Raw genomic sequence first — 21,847 nt, forward strand, 5'->3', positions numbered from 1 at the left:
CCTCATAACAAACAACAGATTATTGGTAGAATAGAAGAATATGCTACATAACAAGAAGAAGAAATGACATAAAAAATTGATATCCGCGCCATGCAAAAAAAAATTACATCGTATCAATAATATCATACCTGACAATCCTGCGCCTGACCACTCCAAACAAATCGAGTATCAAAAGAAAATAAAAAAAAAAAACCGAAGCAATCACCAGAAACTGCACCATCCAATCCAGTGCTGGCAGATATTCTCCACATTCGTCGCCTGCGCTAACAGTTTGTCCACCTGGTCGCTGATATTGAGTTCCTCGTACGGCCGGAAATCGCGGCCCGTCAGCTTCTCCCGGACACGACCAAGGACTTGCAATGCGCGTGCGTTCTGCAGCTCCCGGGCTTCGTTGGGGACACCCTCTTGAGCATCCAGGATACCGCCTTCGAGAATGGAGGGACGGCGGGGACGGGTGTAGGTGCTGGGCTGGGCACCATTGTCTGCGTTGAGGTTTGGCGCTACTGATTGGCGACGTTCTGCCACAAAGGACATTCTCTCCGGAGGAGATTCACGGACTCCCAGACGCCAGTTAATCAGAGGGTCATGGATGAACTACGATCATTAGCGTTGTTGAAATTACATGGAGAAGGTGAAAAGGACTTACCGCTTCCAAAACAGCCATCAACGAATCCTTATTCTCTCTCAGAACACGCATCACAGCCTCACAAGTAATCCGATAACTACCCTCAATATTGCTGACTTCCATAGCAAACGTCAACATACGAGTCAACCGGAACGGCACCCGCTCAGGGTACTTCTCGCGATGCATCGCAACTTCAAAGCAGTCACCAAAATCAATGTGAACAATCTTGCCCGTAACGCGGTCGAGAAGCAAGTTGGACGGGTGGCGATCGCCCAGACCGAGAATATAACCGACCATGGACATGACACCAAGCGAGCGTGTGTAGTTCGTGCGTCGCTCGAGCCAGGCTTCGGAGCTCTTACTCTTGAGCCAGAGAACGCGATACAGATCCTTTCCGGTGGTGTTGTCCATAGCATACCCGAAGACCTCGACCTTCTGCATGAGGGTAAGGTTATCGTAGTCAGGAGCCATTTGAAGCATGATGCGGTGTTCAATGTTGAGTAGGATGCGACGGCTCTCTCTGTATTCCTTGATAAGCGCGTGTAATGTGTCACTGTTGGAGACCCATCCTAGGAGACCAGAGCTCTGGGAGAGTGGAATGGCCGGGAATCGCTGCACAGAAAGATGACGCTTGAAGCTCTCGCCATCGTTATCAAGCAGGGTGTTGACAAGACCAAACAGCTGCATGACACGCTCGTCCTGTCTGATATCTTCATGTCCCTTGAGCGCATACATGTAAGAGCTTCCGTCACTTCCCTTAAGTGTCATCCTCCTAGGCCGCTTCTTTGTTTGCAGAACATGGAGAATAGGATCGAAACTGACAATCCGGATAATTGGTCTACCACTCTGGTAGGTACCCGGAACAGCCAGGTCAAGATCCGAGCAATCCTTAAGCTTAGGCGAAACATATTTCAAGTCGAGAGTAGACAATTGCGGGAGCTGGCGACTGATCTTCCGGAACACAGTATAGTAGAGATCCCAAGCCTGGTTCAAGTCACCAATTTCCTCAGTCTCGCGGTACAGCATACAGTAGTGCTTGGCTTCTGCAAGGTCACGTCCAAACGCCTGCGCGAAAGAAACTTCCCGCAGAGTCTCAGCTCCTTGATCAAGCATGTCATGGAGCGGTGCCAAGGTTGCAAACATGCCCTCCACATTGTGGTCGCCGAAATAGAGACGAGAAGCTTCCTCCAAGCCCTCATGCCAGAGTTCATGCCACAGAACGGCAACCCGGATCAGTTCGTGACTCACAAGATCAGCCTGTTCGACCAGTCTTGCGCTGTGCTGCCGCATGTTGTCCATGATGTTACTGGCGGACTGCGATCGGCGGGTGACGTTAGATTTCATAGCAACCGTCAATGGATACACGAGTGCTTGCGGGTGCGCCCTGCCCACTTCGGCCAGCAAGCGATGGACGGAAGTACGGACTCGGTAGTTGGGCTGGTTGATTCGTGCAATGAGCTGTGGAGTAACGGCGAGCCAAGTGTCAATGTTCACTGCAGTGAATCCTTCTGTCACAACACCATTAACATCCTGGTCACCGCCATGAGTGAACCAAAGGGTAAGCAAACGCAAAGTGTCTTGCAATGACGACGTCGAGGACAGCGCGATAGATCGCAAGAAACCGCGAATGGCAGGAATGACATGCTCGGTCACAATATGCTGGGGAACCATCACCGGAGGCTGTCCCTCGCGATTAGCTTGGCTGGCAATGGTAGTAACGACTTCAAAGTTAGCCAGCGCCCACGAGTGCCACGCCTTATACGAATCCCGGTTGTATCTTGTCGCCGCAGCGTACGCATTCAAAACCTCGCGAACAAGCTCCGGGTTCCAGTCGCCACGCTGCAAGGCCGTCTGCCATTCTCCTTGTCTGAGATAACTCTTTGCAAGAAGACGCCTGAGTTTGCCTACATCTCCAACACGCTCACGGAGGCCAGCAATATCGGCATGGTTCGCGTCCACGACGCCGTTCACACCATTAATGACATGGTCTGTTTGCGACATAATGAGAGCATTGAAACGCGTAAAGTCTTCTGTCAGGGTGGCATTGAACTCTTTCAGCATTCCTAGCGATTCACGCTGAGCACCCGACGCCCAGTTGAATTTCAGGCGAGCATAAGTGACTTCAGGCGGAGCAACAGATCGAGTACCATTGTTGTCAGAAACAACCGTTTCCAGCGATCCGAGAGAACGTTCAGCAAGACCCATACGGTTGGATTTCCGGCAAAGGTTGGCGAATTTGATCCACATGTCAAGGTTCTCGCGAGGCGATGTAACAAGAGCTCTGACCTTAAGCATGCGTTGCCACACTTCGACGTTCTGCTGACACCCGAGTAACCGTTTGTTCCATGTTTGGCGCATTGCGTCCTGCTTCTCAGGGTCGCCAATGTTCTGTTTGTACGTAATGATTTCCTCGAGTTCAGCCAGCATCTGTACGCGGACCACGACGTTGTAGGCACGGTTGTAGGACTCTCCAAGCAAAGCCGACAACTCCGTATCCAGGCCATTTCGTGCCTTCTCAATATACATGGTCGCCTCGTCGAACTGGTTCCGATGGATGGCAAGGATGGCACCAAAGAACGACCGGTCTGGTGACTGCTCTTTCATGACGCCTAGATACGAGTCCATTAACTCCCATTGTCCACGGCCCCAAGCGGCAGCCGCAGCCAGAGGAGCGATGGCTCTCCGGTGCTCGAGAGATGCTTGGTTCCACTTTTCTTGCGCAAGATCCGACAACACCTTCCACTCTCCAAGGGCGTGCAGACACCGCATCTTACCCATAGTAACTCCAAATGAATCTGGATCGATTCTTTCCCGTCGTTTGTAGGCGGCAAGAGCCTCCTCCCAACGTTGGAGCTTTTCGAACCACGTCTCCTTGAGCTCAACGTCGCGGTAAGCTTGGGCTTTGCGGAGAATACCAATGGCAGCATCGGACTGCTGGAGTTGGTTGTTGATGGTGATAAGCGCCTCCACTGCTCCCGAATTCTGGTCTTGCTCAAACTCGAGTTCCTTGTAATGGAGAGCCTTGGCGAATGCATGGCATTTCGCAGCATACTTGCCCAATGTACGAATGTCAATAGGCAGTGCCTTGTCGTCATGTTCCATGAATTCAGCAAGGTTGAGAAGGATTTGGAGAATCTCGGGCGGGATGTTAGGCGAGGTTAGAGCCTTCTCAATCGACCGTACCAACTCTTCCTGGTATTGATCATACAACTCGGTCCAACATGACACGAAGGCTGCATTGAACAAGTCCCTTGCAAGCGGTTGGTAGATACCTGCCAAACTGGCGCATGCGCGGAGTGCGGGGGAAGGTGACTCCTTCAGAAGTTCCACACTGAAGCGGCGAATCCATTCCTGCCAGTCCTCGCGTGTCGACTTCTGGGAAGCATCCCATGCATTCTTGAGGTGCTGCTGGTTGACAACCATTTTCTTCTGGCCAATCTCAGCGTAATTTGCGTCATCAGCCAGGGCTGCGTAGTTCTCATCTGGGTTCAAATCCTGCGGGAGCGGGTCGCCCTTCTGCAGTTTCGTAACCAGTATCTGGTAGTTGACATGGGTGACCTGGTTGTTCTTCAGAACTTTACTGAGAAGATGGATGTAGTGGCTGAAGTCTTGACCAAGCTGGAAGATGAGTGCGCAGATACAGTCCATTGCAGGCAGTCGCAAAGAACGCTCAGTGCCACCAACAACTCGAGCCAGCGAGTGGACCATCAAGGAAGCAAAGTCGGACACATTAACTTGGCGCGACAGCTTCGTGAGGCTTTCAATGGCAGATTTCCGAATGCTGGGAGGATTCTGAGTCCGGTCGAACAGGCGCACTATGGATGGAACAATCAAATGCATATACTCCTCCCCACTGGCGCCAAAGATCAAGAAGGAATGAAGGATCCTCTCTGATGGCTGTCGACGAGCCGTGGTGTCATTATCCAGGGTCTCCAGCATAGGCGGAATGAGACCGGCCAGGTACTTCTTAAACTCGCCTTCCAGTGACAAAGCGATGGCTTCCATGAGTGACAGAATAGTAGCTTGGACTTGATATGATACGTCCCAGAAATCTCGAATAACTTCAATGATCCCCGGAAGAAATGCACGAATATGCTGCCGCACAATGTTGACCAAGATCGCCATTTGGTTGAAGTAGGACTCCAGGCGGCTTGGAGGGGATCCTCTAATGACGGCGATGAAGCCGGGAATGATTTGTCCCAAAAATGGGACACACTTCAGTCCCAGAGTCTTGAAAATGGTGACAATCGCATCAATTACCGCAGAATGATACTGGGCCAGAGAGTTCTCCCGCAGGATGTTCTGCATAAGAGTGTTGATGACAACTGTCGGATAGTACTCTTCGTTAGATGGAGTAAGACCTTGCATAATCAGGGCAACATCAGTGACAGGCTGCACCTCATTTATGTGGTGAATATCCGGCGCATCCTCGCTGATTTGTTGATACTTGTATGGGTCCAGAGCACCAAGGATACCCAGAAGCTTAATTGTCTCCTTCCGGAGAGATCCCGTTTGTTCCGTCTTGATGATGTTAATAAGTACGGCAAGAAGATGAGGATATTCGAGGTACGGGTCTATAACGTAGCCAGAGTTGCCGGCTAACTGACCAAGAGTACGCAGTGCCGATTCTCGTTTTGCGTGAGACGAAAGATCCTGGAGCGCATCCAAGATAATAGGCATGAGTCGCGGTAGGTAGTGTGTCATCTCACCTCCACCGACGTTGGCCAATTCCCCAACCGCTTTCAATGTAGTCGAAGCGACTCCCGGGTTGGCATCTGTTGCCTTTGGAAGCAGAGTAGTGACCATAGGGTCGACGTAAGATTTGATCAACTTCGTAGCATTTGAGACAAACAAGCTGATGAGCAGGGCACTCTCTTCCTTCTGGCGAGCCGTACTGGCAAATCCAAGGCCGGTTAGGAGGTTGACAAGCAACTTGCGCAGCGGCGGGAAAACATAAGCTGGGTTGACACTGGACAGACGTCCAATAATACAAATTGCAGCTTCTCTGACTGAAAATACCTCGTCATTGACGGCCAAGAACAGACACCGGATGTTTTCTGGTCTTGCCAAATGACGGTCAAATTTCCGGTCCAACGACCACAAGACAGTACGTCGAATTTCTGGGTCCGGATCCCCAATGCCGACGGTGAGAAGCTTGTCGATCACTTCACTAACAACCTGGATCGAATGGCTGCTAGTTTGGTTAATAATGGGATCGTGGACAAATAGTTGGCAGCAAGTGAGCGCAGAAGCTTTGCGAATTTCGGGGTTGTCATTCTCAACGTAATTTATAGCAACGTCCCGTACAAATTCGTTCAGGATATGACCAGAGAAATCAAAGCTTCCCAAGGTGTGAAGGGCAAGGGCGATTTCGGCGTCAGAATGCAGCTCTTGGGGAGAGAAGTCCTTCGCGAACGATGGCATAGGGGGTAGTCGGTTTTCCGGACATCCAAGAGGCCGAAACGGTGTTCCGTAGAGGATGATGCTCAGCATGTCCAGGAGCTTCTCTTGGATTGTGGGCTTGATAGGTGGGATATAATGGGCCATGTCAACAAGTGCTTGTGTAAGCGACTCGCTCAACCCACACGCAAAGATAGGGTCAAGCAATGCCTCCATGTACTTGCTGAGAGTTTGCCCGACAGCCAGGGACAGCATGCTGATACATTCAAACATCGGAGCTTCGTTGACCGAGGACCGGCTCCGTGCTTTCATTGCTAACCCCTCTCGGATATATATGATAATCCCGTCGAGATACTGCGCCATTGCCCCACCGACCGCGTTGGCAATCTTTCCAATTGCGATGAATGCCGAATTTCGTTCCTTGTCTCTCTTGAGCTGCGCCTGCAGGTATATCATGAATCGATGGAGGTAGATTTCGGTAAAATCAAGGGGAGCGTAAGATGCGAGGATGGGTATCGTCAAGACAACTTGCGTGCGGATTTTAGGATCACGGTGATCTTTGAGGCGGAGGACGATCTCGCATGCGTTTCGGTAGTGTTCGTTCATGAACATGGCGCCCTTCAGTAGAAGCTCCTTGAGCACTAGAAGCGACCCGTGGATCCAGTCCACATTGCTCGACTTCAATCCCAACAGCGCCTCTTCGTAGATTCGTGCGAACCACAGTTGCCGGACCTGGCTGTCTCGAGCGGCTATGATCTTGAAGCATTCGCTGACTGCGTCCGCCGCCGACTCCCGGATGAACACCTTGGGATCCCGCAAAGCAACCCAGATAAGCTCGAATATCTGTGGAATGAAGCCATAAAGAAGAGTTGGCGAACCTTTCGCCAGTTCGCGGAGGACAAGGACCGCCGCGAAACGCCTGCTTTCCTGTCGTTCTGACTGCAGCCACTCCAGAGCCGACTGTACCTCACTCTCGACCAATTCCGCAGTTAGAGCACCACCAGGTTTAGCCAAGTGGCCCAGCGCCCTCGCCGCGCACGCCAACACCGGGGTATCGTTACTTCGGAGCGCGCTGCGGAGGTAGCTGGCAAAACGGGTGGTCTTTTGGGCCGAATCGACCCCGTCAAAATCGACTAAATGATCCAGAGCGAGTAAACCGCCGATTCTTTCGTTGGCATCGCTACCGGTTACGACGAGCTGCGCGATACGTTGGCTGACTGCATTGTAGAACTCGAGGAACTTTTCCGGCGGCCAATCTGTGAGATGAGGAACCAAGTGTCAGCACTGCGACGAGCAAATACAACCACGACTAGAATGCGAGGGTTATAGATAGGCACCTCTTGAAATGGCAATGACATTATCGTATAGGTCGTAGGCAGCTCGCGCCCGTACTTCCTCGTTCTTGGATTTTAGGTCGAAGAACAGCCGATGGGTGACGTCCGTGATAGGACCTGCTTGCGCCATGTTTGCGGACCACCCCCCGGGATGGACATTTGAAATTCAAGTTCTCGTGGCAAGCTGGGGGTGGAAGACACAAGAGTCGTTATTTATATGGGGGGGAGAGAAGAAAGGAGGAGATGGTTAAGCTTAATCGGGTTGCCAGAGGTTGAACGAGTGAAGGTCAGTCCACTTCCGCCGGGTGAGAGTGCACGGGCCAGTGATATTCCGGCCTGGGGCATCATTCACTGTACATAGTAGTAGATATCAGGACGAAAGAAGAGAAATTTATATGTAAATATGGAATTCTGGAAGCTCAAACATGTATTTAAAGGTATGACTCTACAGTCTAGGTCTTCTTAGTTTTGGGATATTGGTACTATGGAGGACGGAGTACCAAGTATGTTGGAGATATATCGCTGCAAGTATCCGTTGGAATGGCGATCAACATGGCCATAGTAGGGACAATAGGCAATAGAAAAACGATACCCTTCAGATAGACTTATCTATATACGAAGGAGCACTTTTAACGCCCGGGGGGTTAGCTGCCTGGTCCCGTACCCTGCTCTCATACTCTGGATTGCCCAAAACGGAAGTGCTTCAGACACGGAACATGAAATACCACATGTATACGAAGCTGATTCCAAGAATGATGCCCTGAGGCACTCTAGAATTGTAAATTATTTTGCCCTCCCAAGTAATGCTGCGAAGAAGCGTAGATCTGACCCCAATTCCTATACAATAACATGGGATAGTCGGAATACAGCTGAGCAGAGTATATACGTGAAGGACCTTGATAATTGACTCGACTGACACACCTAATTGATATCGATTATTGCGATATGAGTGTCATAGAAATGCCAACTGTTCATTTGTTTTTCATGGCGAGCTGAACTGAAATTTGTAATCATTTGGGAGATAACCGAATGGTAGTCCGCCAACGCGGGGGAGGGGCTGGAGTATATAATAGCTGACTCCCTGTATCTCTGGCGTTCTACTCAACATACTCTGTTCTTCCATCAATTAAACCCTTACTTCTTTGTACAGCACTATCTAAACCATACGAACCGCAATGCCCAAGGTTCTGCTCACTGGTATGCTCTAAGCTGTATTCGCAATCGCTCTTAACTCCGATGCTCACATCCGACCAGGAGGCAGTGGCTTCATTGCCGCTCACATTGTCGACATCTTGCTGCAGCATGGGTATGCATTGCATGTCCTCGCATCTGGCCAATTATTCCCACAGCTAACACAGAGACTTCCTAGTTTCGACACCGTCGTGACGGTCCGTTCCGATGAGAAGGGTCAGAAGATCCTTGGAAGCCACCCGAACATCCCGAAAGAGAAGCTGTCATATGTCATTGTCAAGGACGTCGCTGAAAACGGTGCCTTCGACGAGGTATGTATCCATGTCTCCCATCAATAGAACATGTTTGCATGGCTAACGGCAAACCACAGGCTGTTAAATCTAATCCGCCATTCGACTATGTCCTCCACACAGCATCCCCTTTCCATTTCAATGTCCAGGACCCGGTTAAGGATTTCTTGGACCCCGCCATCAAGGGAACGACTGGAATCCTGAAGGCGATCAAGGCCTACTCCCCTACTGTGAAGAGGGTTGTCGTCACTTCGTCTTTCGCCTCCATTGTTAACTCCGACAAACACCCTCCTGTCTATAGTGAAGAGCACTGGAACCCTGTGACTTGGGAACAGGCCCTGGACCACTCTAAGGTCTACCGGGCTAGCAAAGTAAGCCAATGCATTCCGTATTACACTTGACCAAGGCTAACGGTGGGCGTAGACATTCGCGGAAAAGGCTGCATGGGACTTTGTTGAAAAGGAGAAGCCCAACTTCGACATCGCTACGGTCAACCCTCCTCTTGTCTTCGGTCCCATCGTGAACTACTTGAACTCCCTCGACGCGATCAACACATCCAACAAGCGGTTCAAGGACTTTGTCCAGGGTAATCTGAAAAACGAGACGCCTTCTACAGACACTTTCCTCTGGGTGGATGTTCGTGACGTTGCTTTGGCTCACGTTAAAGCAATTGAAGTAGCAGAGGCTGGAGGAAAGAGATTCTTCGTCACCAACGGCTTTTTCTCAAACAACGACATTGCGGATGCTATTCGGGAAAGTCACCCTAAGCTGGAATCCAAGCTGCCGCCAAAGAATGCTCCTAGCAACCCCCCATCCTATGCTTACGGATACGACAACACTAGATCCCGTGAGGTTCTGGGTATCTCGTACCTGCCTTTGAAGAAGACTGTTGCCGATACCGTTGAGTCTCTGCTGGCTGTTGGTGCGTAGATCATGCCATGATCTATGTATAGAAAATAGGAAAGTAGATTATAGATTAATAAAATAAATCGTCAGCAATTGTTTGCCAGTCATTGTTGTAGTTGTGTAGTCCACTCCCGGAAAAGCTGCATCCACCGGTTTTGTCGCTCTCCGTACCGCCTGGAGACATTTTCTCCTCCGAGCATCCCTCCGCAACAAAAAGAATATCTTTTGAATCCAGCCATCAGCAACGCCATGACGTCCGCGAGATTATCGCCGACGGCGAATCTCCTGCGGAAGTCGCGGGTGTTCGCATTACCACAGGCATTGAAGCCTCCCCAAGAACCCCCCACTTCGAAAACCGTCTTCGAATCCGACACCGCGACCCTTCCCTATCCGACCCGAGCAGCAATTGTTACTCCGGGTACATCGTTAAAACGTGGTGATTGGGGTTTGAAACGCCCTATTCCCTCCAAGTCGACATCGCAGAAATCGGCCAGACCCGTGATCAGGGTGAACGCCCATGACACCTTCGAACATGTTACCGACTTCGAATCCGCCCAAGACCACACGGTGACCTTGTCGAAGTTCCAGGAACTCAACTTGCCAATGTCGCTTCCGTCCAAGGTCAACTACTCGAGCAGTTTCCTTCCGGGACATCAGAGTCCATTCGAATCGGATTTCGACAACACACAGACGAGCAAAGACCTTGCGAGACCGTATGCCAAACAATTCAGGCAATCCGGACCTTGGCTTGCCGGGCAGACCGAAGCGGAGTTCCAGAACTATTTGAAGAAGGTTCGACGCGACAAGCCAGAGATTCTACAGAGACTCCGCGATATGTATGTGGCAAAGCGCACCGTGGAACAAAGAAAAGCGATCCAAGACAAGGGAGAGGACCTCGAGAACTTACAACCCATCGAGTTTGACGAGAAGGAGTTCCACGCCTACATCAAATCCCTACGCGCGGACCCGACTGCTCTAGGCCCTGTGATTTTCGATCTTCTTGACCTCCCGTCTCCGCCGCCTGTGCCTAACATGAGAATCGCCGGCAAGCATTTCCACGCTCCGGGAACCAAGTTGTCTGCGACGGAATATGCCGTATCTGGACCACCAAAAACGCATCCCTCGGCAGGTCTGTCCTACACGCGGTCCCATGCATTGCTCTACAACCATCCGGAATACGGCCCACAGGCCTATCAACGACCGGTGCAGGCGCGTATTTTGCGGCCAAAGAGCAAGCTCAAGGGCAAGAACAACAGGGCCATTGCGGGTATTGGTGGTATTGCATCCGAGGACGTGAACTCCATAACTTTCTATGACCATCGGACGCCCCCTGGATTGGCCTACTTCGATGCGTCTATCGAAGGCGGCGGCAAGTACTGGGCTACACCCATCCGGGCGTCAATTACCTCGGATGGCAGAATTGACCTGGCATCTTTTAAGGCAAGCATCTCGGCCAAGGCCCCCTATGGCATTGAGGATGCGCCAGAGGCCGATGCCGCGAATCGCGCTGCGGAAGTGACTCGGGGTACCTCGCGACAAGTTCCGAAACTGGACGCCAGGGCGCCTCGCTTTAGGCAATTTGATGAACGAAAGCACGTACAGATGGAGAGTCGTGAGGATACTGCAAGGTCACTCTTGGAAACACTCAAGTACTAAAGCTTGGGACTTGTTATAATGTGTGACGTGACTGTATGATTAGAGGTTGAAAGGAAAGAAATTCTTTATTCTTGTGATACAAACAACAAATACATCAATTTCCATTGAACTTTCATAGGCGAGTAATCAATTACTACCTTGGAGTCTCCATAGTAAACTCTTAGTAAACTCCATAGTAAACCGTACTGCGGAGACGCTATCGATAAGAACCACGTGACATAGGGCACCGGAGACTAGGGCACGACCCACACAGCGGCTAAGCGAGCCCGACCCTTTTGCGACACCAAAAGAAGATGACGAGTGCTTCGACAGCCATTCGAACATCCATCCAGCCAGCAAACAACCGCCAAAATGGGTCGCGTCAGGACTAAGGTCAGTTGCATCAACGAGCCTCTTAAAAGCGATGCAAAAATTAACGAAAAAAAAAAAAAACAATAGACCGTCAAGCGGTCCGCCAAGGTTATGATCGAGCGTTACTACCCCAAGCTCACGCTCGACTTCGAGACCAACAAGCGTCTGTGTGATGAGATCGCCATCATTGCTTCCAAGCGTCTCCGTAACAAGGTGAGCACCAAATTCTGCGACTTTATAGGGGGTTTAAAGGGCTAATGGATATAGATCGCTGGTTACACCACCCACCTTATGAAGCGTATCCAGCGTGGCCCTGTCCGCGGTATCTCCTTCAAGCTCCAGGAGGAGGAGCGTGAGCGCAAGGACCAGTACGTCCCCGAGGTCTCCGCTCTGGATGTTTCCCAGACCGAGTCCGGCCAGCTCGACGTCGACGCCGACACCAAGGACCTGCTCAAGAGCTTGGGCTTCGACAACCTCAAGGTCAACGTCGTCAACGTCACCCAGGCCCAGCAGCCTGAGCGCCGTCGCTTCCGCTCTTAAATCTAATTATGACTACGACGTGCAACAAAAAAGTTCTTCCGTTCTCCGTTCGACTTCGACCTTTGGCGTGTTCTGGCGGTTTAGATAGCGTTCGAAGGATGAGGAATGAAAATATGATTCCCAATTACCAAGGTGTCGCTGATTCTCCTCTGGGATGATGCTTGATTGCCAAATTTTTTCTTGTCCATGGCTACTGGCCTGGATGGTCCGTAGGACGGACTCGAGATATTGATCAGGGGGTTTCCTTGAACTCTTTGCTATGTATCTGTCAAAAGTCTATTTACGTAGCTTTGGGTATCTTCATGAACATCGCGTAACACAAGCATCAAGACATCGCTCACATCTGGGGCTTGGGGAAGTATCCTTCGATGGAACCACCCTGGATATCCTCTGGACGCATCTGCGGAGGTGCCACCGCATGAGAAATGTTCTCATTCTCCATGATTTGGACACCCACGCGCCCACCTTGTTGGAAGGCGCCAGTGCTGGAATCACCGCGTTCCAATGCAAGTTCCTGTGAACGAAGAGACAACTCCTGCATCTGAGCAGCCATATCTCTGGCCTCAGGACCATGCATATGCATATTCTCCAACTGGCCGGCAACCTGTCCAACCGTAGCAGTATTACCACCACTTTTCAGGCCCCTGCCCTGCTGCTCCCGGCCTTCTTCAAGCAGAACCAAATCCTTATTCCGCGTATCATCCCCCCTTCGCTCCCAGACTGGCTCCTGCGCCAACTGAACCCGGATATACATCGCCCTCTCTGCACACTCATCCGAACACCACATCTCCAACTTCTCCTTGGGAACAATATTCATCTCCCGTCCTCTCCCGCCCGGACCGCTCCCTTTGGCGCCGTATCTGATCCGGAACATACCACCACCCTCTTCCCTGCGGTGTTCCCGGGGACATAGACCGTAGCCACATAGACCCTCGATATTTCGCTCTTGAATCAAATTATCATAATCTGTAGGCTGAAACGGAAACAACGCGTTCTTGAACAAGCGCGCGTCTTCGGGAGATGGCGACGACGGGTCTGCGGTTGGCGAATGGGGGAAGGCAACGAGGTCTAGGATGCGGTCGAGGATGAGAGATTCGGTATCTTTCTGGGCTTGGATGCGGTGGGCGTGGTGCAGGGCTATGGCCATATGACGGGGGTCGACTCCTGAGTTGGACTGGTCCTGGGGTTTCTTCTGTTGGCGACGGGAGGAATCTGAAGCAGCGGCGTGTGTCGTAGGAAGGGATGTTCTCAGGGGGGGTTGATTGACGGGCATGATGGGCGTATAACCAAATGTAAAAAAATGTATTTACTTTTGTACTATTGTAGAAAAGATAAAGTAAAAAGTAGGATGAGTTGTGGTGATAGAGTAGTGTAGTAGTATTGACAGTCGGAGGATAAAGTGATGACTTTTCGATAGAGGCGAAGAGTAATAATAAATCCCCCGGATTCTCCAACAGATGACGATATCAGTGCTTTGATTGTATGGGACCAGCAGATCTTAATAGTTGTCTTTTATATTTATAGCATAGCAATATAATATCATATCATATTACATTATTATACTGCCATCCTACAAATACGCACTCCTTCATACTCGCCGATCGCCAGCAGTGGAGTAGTGAGTGTCCCGCCAGACGACAACATCCTCTCCTCCATCACTCCCTCTCCCTCCGACTTCTTCCTTTTTTCTCTTCTTCCATCTCTCATACGCTCTTCGTCCACCTCATATTTTGCTTTTACTGTGAGTATCCTTATATACAGACGTCAGGCTATGCCTCTCCGTCTCTCTACCTGTGTTCCCCTCTATACCTCTCCCCTCCCCTTTTCTGCGTTCTGACGTACCCCCCCCCCAGGCTGACACATATTCGGCTCCTTCAGGCATAACATACAGAGTACATCTCTCCACACACACTCCTTCGTCGTTTCTTTCCATGTTTCTGTGCTGCGGATGTGTCTGAATCTTCAGATGCTTCGCTTCTGTACAGTTCTTCATCTTGTGTGATTTACATCCATCCCGTCTGGTATCATCCCGTTGTCTATAAACCGTCCATTCCCTTTACAGAAAGAACAACCCCACCGATCACACCACACCAGCCCAGATGTCCAATCCACCGTTTACGGTCAAAGCGATCTTTGAGTACGCTTCAGACCATGAAGATGACCTGGCTTTCCCAATTGGCCAGATCGTAACTGTCACGGGTATCGAGGATGACGAGTGGTATTCCGGTGAATACACGGATGAATCGGGTGCTAAACAGGAGGGCATCTTCCCCAAGAACTTCGTCGAGAAATATGAGCCCCCTGCCCCGCCCCGACCATCTCGCCCCAACAGGTCCAAGAAGGAGCCCGAAGCTGTAGCTCCTCCGCCTCCCGAGCCTGCGGCGCCAGCGGACCCCTCGCCGGTCGAGTCCAACGATCAGGCGGCGCCTGAGTTTGACGATACTCCTGCTGCTACTTCTGCTGCTATGCGCGAGGTTCCCGCCCCCCAACCGCTGCCGGCCCCGCAGCCTCCGCAATCCCCTCCTCCCCAAACGGCCACCTCGCCAGTCGCGGAAGCTCCCACCTCTCCTAAGCCTACGCAAGCTGCGGCGCCTACCCCGCCAGCCGCAGCTGATCCTGCTTCTAAGCCTGCGGCCAAGCCTGCGGCGCCAGCAGCAGCGCCTAAACCGACCAGTTCCTCATTCAAGGATCGCATTGCGGCGTTCAATAAGGCTGCAGAGCCACCTCTTGCGCCAATCAAGCCCGGTGGACTCAGTTCGGGATCCAATTCAAACACATTTGTCAAGAAACCTTTTGTGGCTGCGCCTCCCAGCAGACATGCCTACGTGCCTCCGCCCCCACCCAGGGAGCCGCCTCCGAAGATTTACAGGCGCGAGGAGGATCCAGAGTTCCAGGAGCAGATGGCACGGGAGCCTCCCGTCTCTGAAAGCCGTCCCCCCCCTCCACCCCCTGCGACTGAATCACCAGAGCAAGAAGGCGAAGAGCAGCCCAAACCCACGAGTTTGAAAGAACGAATCGCTTTGCTCCAGCAGCGTCAAGTGGAGCAGGCGGCGCGTCATGCTGAAGCTGCCCAGAAGAAGGAGAAGCCTAAGAAGCCTGCGGAGCCGGCCGAACAAGGTGCTCCTGTTGAAGAGGGCGAATCTGCTGAGGCTGATACCCAGAAGGCTTCTCCGGCTATTGCGCAGGACCCGACGAGCGATGCGAACGATGCGGACTATTCTGCTGCTGCTGACACTGAAGAAGCGGAGGAGACCTCGACCAGCAAGGAAGATTACGAGGATGCTCCTGCTCGTCCTCTGTCGCGACGGGAACCTCCTGCTGAGCAAGAGGAAGAGAAGGAGAAGGAAGATACTGCTGACGACGAGGCCGAAGGCGAACAGGAGGAGGCACAGGAAGAAGAAGTTGATCCTGAAGTCAAGCGCAGAATGGAACTTCGAGAAAGAATGGCCAAGATGAGCGGTGGTATGGGTATGATGGGCTTATTTGGTCCTCCTGGTGGAATGCCAATGCCTGGCGCAGCTCCTCGCAAACCCAAGCCCTCTGCGGACACTGAAAAGAAGCCTGCTCCCGAACCGGAGGCCACCAGTCCTGTTTCTGCCCCTGCTCCCCCGGTCCCTGTTATGGCATTGCCAGGAATGAACGCCAACAAGCCGGCTCCCGCTCCCCCCACTGACGTCGAGAAGGAAGAGGAAACCCCCCACCCCCCACCTGTGACTGAGCAGCATGCTGCAGAGGAGGTTCCTGATGTTGAGGAAGTTGTCCATGAAGAGCCGTCTCAAACTATTTCCACCCAAAGGCCACCGCCGCCGCTCCCTCATGGTATGGATTCCCATTATACTCCCAACATGTTGCACCAGCTAATAGCAATATTTGTACAGAAGGCGCAGCGCCTCCCCTTCCGCCTTTGGCAACCAAGCCTGTTCCGCCGCCAGTCCCTCAGGAGCAACCTGCGTCGCCGTCATCGACGACAGCTGGTATGTTAAAGTCAGATTCTTTGCGGATAGTAGGAAAGCATTCTAAACAATCCGAAACAGCCCGGTCAATCCCCCCTGTTCCGAAGTCTCCTCCCACCTCCGCGGATGCAGGGAATGAGTCGGATGATGAGCTTTCTGTTCACACCAGAAATCTGTCTTTAAACGCCGTCGCTGCGGACCGGCCCGCTCCGCCTCCGCCAGCTGGAGCACCGCCGCTCCCTGATCATTTGGATTCCCGACGCCCCTCAACGTATGATTCCTCTCCTATGTCTCCTCTTGGTGCGGAGAAGAGACTTAGTCGACCACCACCGCCTATTCCTACAAGTCCGCCATTGTCACCTCCGAGACAAACCAGGGCTCCCCCTCCGCCACCGCCTACGGATCTTCGCCGTAGATCTACGGCTGATAGCCGGACTACAACGGCCTCTGGTCCTCGCCAAGCCGGGGAAGGTGATGGCGAAACTACGGAATATGACGGTGACTACGACACAGATATCGCCTCCGGTGATAAGCACAAGGATGCTCTGAAGGGCCATGAGGCCGATTCGAGCATGGATGAGGGCCTAGTCGACGATTATTCAATCCAGTCACCTCAAAGCCCTCGTGGTGCCCCTCCCCCACCTCCCACTGCTCCGAAAGCAGTCCCACCGCCACCACCTAGTCAACCTCCTAAGAGTGCTGGTAGGTCTTCTGTTGACATACCAAGAGGACCTCCTCCGCCGCCTCCGGCTGCTCCCCCAGCTGCCCCTGAAGATGATGAATATGACCCCTTCCGGTATAGCAACCCGCAGCATGGTTTAGCTTCACCTACGATGCCACCTGTCCCTGCTGGACGACCACAGCCACCTGCTCCTTCTCAACCCGAGCCAACGGCTGATGAACAGGATGAGCTGTATGATGCATCTCCAGTGACCACATCTTCCGAGCGGCCATTCTCTCCGTCGCGAGAAAAGCGCATGTCCGGCGTACCACCTCTGCCGCCTCCCCATGAGACTCCAGTTGGCCCACCTCCATCCTCGTCTCGGAGTAACCGTACTTCTTTGGATGTTCCGCGGAGTTCGCATGGTGTACGACGATCCATTGATGGCCCCCGTCCGTCGTTTGATCAGGGCTTCATGGCAATGGATGTTGACCTCGCAGAGCACACACTGTGGTGGACGCAACCCAACACACCTCCACCGGCTATCCAAGGACGGAAGGATGTGTTATTTGAGATTGAGGAGTCGACTTCCACGAAACGTGGCGGTAAGACGACCGTAACAAAGGATGTTTATGTTCTTTATGCGGACTATTCTCAAACGGTCATCACGGTCACCTATGATGCCCGAAACCCGTCAGACGTCTCCCTGGAGCAACGCCAGGAGCACCCCCCGGTTCAACCTCGCCAGGATCAGCTGGAAAATGCTCACATTCAGAACGGTTCCCGTATTAACGATGCGGTGACATCTATTCAAAACACCACCGTCGCAGACGGAACCCCGCATGGTTTGGTCCAGCATCTGCTCCAGCCTTTGTCGAGCGCTTTGCTCCCTGTTGGCACTCGCGCATATGGTGCCCTGGTCTATGCGAACCTTGCCAACGCATCCGTGCAGCAGTTTGACGAGATCCGCGCAGGCGATATTGTGAGCTTTCGCAATGCCCGCTTCCAGGGCCACCGCGGGACAATGCATCAAAAGTACAATGCTGAAGTGGGCAAGCCTGACCATGTCGGTGTCGTCGTCGACTGGGACGGAACCAAGAAGAAGATCCGTGCGTGGGAACAAGGCCGTGAGAGTAAGAAGATCAAGATGGAGAGTTTCAAGCTTAATGACTTGCGCAGTGGGGAGTGCAAGGTTTGGCGAGTTATGCCACGGAGTTGGGTTGGTTGGGAGAGCTAAGGAGAGATATGGTATAATGCATAATATGGGTCACTTCGTGTGCCTTGGTTTTAGATGGTGCGATATTGTGGTTGTTTGCAATCTCTCTTAGACATGTTGAGGGTACATTTCGTTTCATATGGATTTATGCAGTGACTTGATGTCTTATTCCTGTTTTCTAGCTAGCTCTGCTATGTATTTATGCATTTCTCTTTGCCTCTAGTCGACTGTAACTTAGGAGTGGTAATGTGATCTCCGTCCAGAGAATCCAGAGAATCCTGATAGTTACTAGTTGTGTGCCTTCTGCCTGAGGCGACAGCATCGGTGGCAACTTACATAATCCGATTTCGCCGCTTCCTTTTCTGGAATATGATCTCTTATCGTACCTTTCCCGACTTCATCCATCGTCTTCAATTCTCTCAGCCATCACAGCGCAACAGCGCCCATTAATTCAAAATGGGTGGTGGAGACCTCAACTTGAAGAAGTAAGTTCATCCCCTTATCCATACCTCATGACCTCCCAACCCGTTACATCCAATCCCATACCCAATCAAATCACCCAGACACTAACAAGCAAACCAGATCATGGCACCCTTCGCTCCTCCGGAACCAAGAGCGTGTCTGGTCCGAGGAGAAAAAAGCCCTCGAGGAACGCAAACGAATCGACCAACTCCGCCGCGAACGTGATGAAGAGCGCCAAATCCAAGACCTGCAACGCCTCCAAGAGGACTCGGGCCAGGTGCGACAGACGCAGCGCGTTGACTGGATGTATCAGGCGCCCTCGGGGGCGACGGGCCATGTCGCTGAGGAGATGGAGGGGTATCTTTTGGGGAAGAGACGGATTGATTCGGTGTTGCTGAAGGGGGAGGAGACGAAGAAGTTGGAGAGGGGGGCGGATTTTGTTCCGGTGGCGGGTGCTGGGACTGGGGATGCCGGGGCGGGTGTTGGCGCGCCAGTGAATAGTAGGGATATGATGACGAAGGTTATGGCGGATCCATTATTTGAGGTTAAGAAGAGGGAGCAGGCGGCTTATGAGGCTGCGGTGAAGGAGTCGGCGAGGAGGGGGAAGAGAGTTGTTGATGGGGTTAATGGTGGTGATCGTCAGCCGGAGAAGGAGCGCGAGAGGGAGCGGAATCGTGATCGCAGTCATCGCCACAGGAGTCGTCGATACAGTGATGAAGACTCGCACAGACACCGTTCACGTCGACACCGGTCTAGGTCTTCGTCGCCGGACTATCGTCGTTCACATAGGAGTCGGAGGGATGATCGGGACTATCGTGATGATCGTAACTGGAGGGGCAGAGACCGCAGAGACCGTAACCGGCGCGAAGACCGTGGACGTGGCCGATCTCGAGACGGACATGACCGCAAAGATCATGACCGCCGTGCTTCGAGCAGACACCGGGACTGTGATGATAGATACTACGACCGCCCTCGTCGCGACTCGTATAGTCGACGTTCATCCTCTCCTCGTCGGGACCGTCGTCCATCTCCTGACAGGCGAGGCGCAGAAAGCAACGGCTACCGCAAGCCTCGAGACTACGACAACCGCCCGCGTGACTCCTATCGCCGTGACCGTGACCATAGCCATCCCCAGTCCGAGGCTCCCAACGGTCACGCTAATGGCCACGCCAACAACACCAAATCTAAAGAGCAACAAGAAGAAGAACGCCAGCGCAAACTTGCCGAAATGCAATCCAATGCTTCCGATCTCGAGGCGACCCGTCGTAAACGCATCGACGAAGTCACGGCCATGGAAGAGCGCCAGCGCGAGGAGGACGAGAGAAATCGTACTGAGAAGGGTCGGTTTGTCGGACAGTTGCACCGCCAGTTACAAGAGGATAGTCTTGATCAAAGGATCCAGAGGAGTCGTGGAGGGCTGGTTGTTGATAAGGAAGAGTAGTTGCGTCTGTGGTTTTTCTATGCGTCTACATGGTTTGTCATGGGCATTATGGGCAGCTGGGTTAATTTCATGTACGACTAAATATCCATTAGTTTTCTCAGGCGTTAGGGTTATATCCACAACCAATGCATCGTTTACATATCTTCAGATCAGACCGTCTATATGATTGTATTGGCTGTGATATTTATAGAGCCAAGAACAGAGGCTATTGCATAGTTAGTTAGTTATAATTTAGTTAAATAACGTAATCCACAAGCGAGCCGCCCACCTCCCGCATTTCAACGCGCATTTATTCAACCCACCAATTCAAATAATCACTATACCATAAAAAATGCCTCCTAAGTCAAGAAATTCAATTGAGCAAGAGTGGAGGATCCTACTTGCTATGTCAGCCATTCAGAAAAAGGAAATCACCAATATCCGTGAAGCTGCACGCCTCTACAATATACCTCGTACAACTCTACGTGATCGACTCAAAGGCCGTTCTTATCGCGCTGAGCAACGTGCCAATGGCCATAAACTGACCCAAAATGAAGAGGAATCACTTGTACAATGGATTATTTCTATGGATCGACCGTGGAGCAGCTCTCCGTCCAGCTCATGTTCAAGATATATGGCCAATATTCTGCTTTCCAAGCGTGTTCTACCAATATCAAGACTGTTGGTGTCAATTGGGCCACAAACCTTATCAAACGCCATTATGAGCTTAAAACCCGGTTCTCTCGATGATATAATCATCAGCGTGCTAAGAAAATATCAAGAAGTTTACTCCGCGGAGAAGACCAAGTGAAAACGGACCGTTTGTTGAGAATAATCCGGAGAAGCGAAGTGTCCTTTGACGAGATCCGACGATGCATCGCTGACGATTTTGATCCGGATACTATTATCACCGACGAGCCTCGTCTTACACGAACAGATTCAGAGCCACATTTGTCGCGTTCGCGATCATCGAGTCGGTTACGGGTTATGGATGTTAAGTGGTTGTCGGATAATCCTCGATGGAAGGTTCCTGCACAGCCATGATTCCGTTTCGGATGATGATGACTCTGTGTCTCATTTGGTGCCGCTGTATTTTACCTGGAATGATATCACACTCAACTGGATTGATCCTGAGCTGTTCTTGATGGATATGAAGAAGGGTCAATTGGAGGCTCGGTTTTGTTCTCCGTTACTTGTCAACAGTATACTTGCTTGGCTTGCGTGCATCCCCTCTACGTACCTCTTTGTGCCCTAATTCTGAGTGTCGACTGACGGTGACGTGATAGCTCTATTCTAATTATTTTGAAGTATTTGCCGAACCGGGTGATACTAATACTAGAGGAATGCATTTCTACAACGAAGCGAAACGATTATTGAATGGGCAGGAGGTGAAGCCTAGTATTACAAATCTCCAAGGATTGGGTGTGGTTTATACATGGTACATTCGTCAGCCTCATTACAATACGGATTGATATTTAACCATATGCAGCGCCTGTGTTTGCGGGAAAGATAGACTTGGTTTTATATTATTGGGCCAGATGGCAGAACAGGTTCGACATATGATGAAGTTTCCTGACAGTATCGTAGCCAAAGCCGATAACCAAACCGAAAATACCGCTAGGGCCGTTTTTCTGACCATTATTGGAATTTCCAGTCTTCTACCGTGAGTCCCTTCCCTGAGAATAACCCTAGCTTGGCTGACTCGTAGAGAACCGCCTGCCTTGCCCTACAAAGAGTAGTGCCGTTTAAGAGGCCTACGCCGCGATATCTCTCAGAAACCCACGACCCCAAAGACATGTGGGTGCCTTATCCTGTATAGACTCATAGAGATTGTTTGGCCAA

General features: G+C 51.7%; 8 protein-coding genes across 8 annotated transcripts; 6 read left to right on the forward strand and 2 right to left on the reverse strand.

Annotated features, from left to right (window-relative positions):
• Positions 1-201: 201 nt before the first annotated feature.
• On the reverse strand, positions 202-6,637 carry tor (putative TOR pathway phosphatidylinositol 3-kinase TorA; the record flags this gene model as incomplete). Its single annotated transcript, XM_043278301.1, has 2 exons — positions 202-594; positions 647-6,637. The coding sequence occupies 2 exons, from the start codon at positions 6,635-6,637 to the stop codon at positions 202-204; spliced, it is 6,384 nt and encodes a 2,127-aa protein (XP_043136093.1).
• A 1,897-nt stretch (positions 6,638-8,534) lies between these two features.
• GRE2_3 (SDR family oxidoreductase) lies at positions 8,535-9,770 on the forward strand (the record flags this gene model as incomplete). Its single annotated transcript, XM_043278302.1, has 5 exons — positions 8,535-8,556; positions 8,614-8,665; positions 8,729-8,861; positions 8,921-9,211; positions 9,264-9,770. 5 exons carry the CDS (start codon positions 8,535-8,537, stop codon positions 9,768-9,770), a joined length of 1,005 nt encoding a protein of 334 aa, XP_043136094.1.
• Positions 9,771-9,995: 225 nt separating this feature from the next.
• ACHE_40137S (mitochondrial 37S ribosomal protein bS1m) lies at positions 9,996-11,402 on the forward strand (the record flags this gene model as incomplete). The annotated part of the gene is made up of 1 exon (XM_043278303.1): positions 9,996-11,402. One exon carries the CDS (start codon positions 9,996-9,998, stop codon positions 11,400-11,402), a length of 1,407 nt encoding a protein of 468 aa, XP_043136095.1.
• Positions 11,403-11,753: 351 nt separating this feature from the next.
• Positions 11,754-12,293, forward strand: RPS17 (40S ribosomal protein eS17; the record flags this gene model as incomplete). The annotated part of the gene is made up of 3 exons (XM_043278304.1): positions 11,754-11,774; positions 11,841-11,966; positions 12,021-12,293. 3 exons carry the CDS (start codon positions 11,754-11,756, stop codon positions 12,291-12,293), a joined length of 420 nt encoding a protein of 139 aa, XP_043136096.1.
• Positions 12,294-12,630: 337 nt separating this feature from the next.
• On the reverse strand, positions 12,631-13,566 carry ACHE_40139A (Rtr1/RPAP2 family protein phosphatase; the record flags this gene model as incomplete). Its single annotated transcript, XM_043278305.1, has 1 exon — positions 12,631-13,566. The coding sequence occupies one exon, from the start codon at positions 13,564-13,566 to the stop codon at positions 12,631-12,633; it is 936 nt and encodes a 311-aa protein (XP_043136097.1).
• An 826-nt stretch (positions 13,567-14,392) lies between these two features.
• ACHE_40140S (SH3 domain protein) lies at positions 14,393-18,144 on the forward strand (the record flags this gene model as incomplete). Its single annotated transcript, XM_043278306.1, has 3 exons — positions 14,393-16,112; positions 16,172-16,267; positions 16,328-18,144. 3 exons carry the CDS (start codon positions 14,393-14,395, stop codon positions 18,142-18,144), a joined length of 3,633 nt encoding a protein of 1,210 aa, XP_043136098.1.
• Positions 18,145-18,579: 435 nt separating this feature from the next.
• Positions 18,580-20,026, forward strand: cwc25 (U2-type spliceosomal complex subunit CWC25; the record flags this gene model as incomplete). Its single annotated transcript, XM_043278307.1, has 2 exons — positions 18,580-18,608; positions 18,706-20,026. 2 exons carry the CDS (start codon positions 18,580-18,582, stop codon positions 20,024-20,026), a joined length of 1,350 nt encoding a protein of 449 aa, XP_043136099.1.
• A 1,322-nt stretch (positions 20,027-21,348) lies between these two features.
• On the forward strand, positions 21,349-21,744 carry ACHE_40142S (uncharacterized protein; the record flags this gene model as incomplete). The annotated part of the gene is made up of 3 exons (XM_043278308.1): positions 21,349-21,443; positions 21,495-21,668; positions 21,714-21,744. The coding sequence occupies 3 exons, from the start codon at positions 21,349-21,351 to the stop codon at positions 21,742-21,744; spliced, it is 300 nt and encodes a 99-aa protein (XP_043136100.1).
• Positions 21,745-21,847: the final 103 nt, after the last annotated feature.

This window comes from Aspergillus chevalieri, chromosome 4 (assembly GCF_016861735.1).
Source record: "Aspergillus chevalieri M1 DNA, chromosome 4, nearly complete sequence".
NCBI classification, from domain to species: Eukaryota; Fungi; Ascomycota; class Eurotiomycetes; order Eurotiales; family Aspergillaceae; genus Aspergillus; species Aspergillus chevalieri.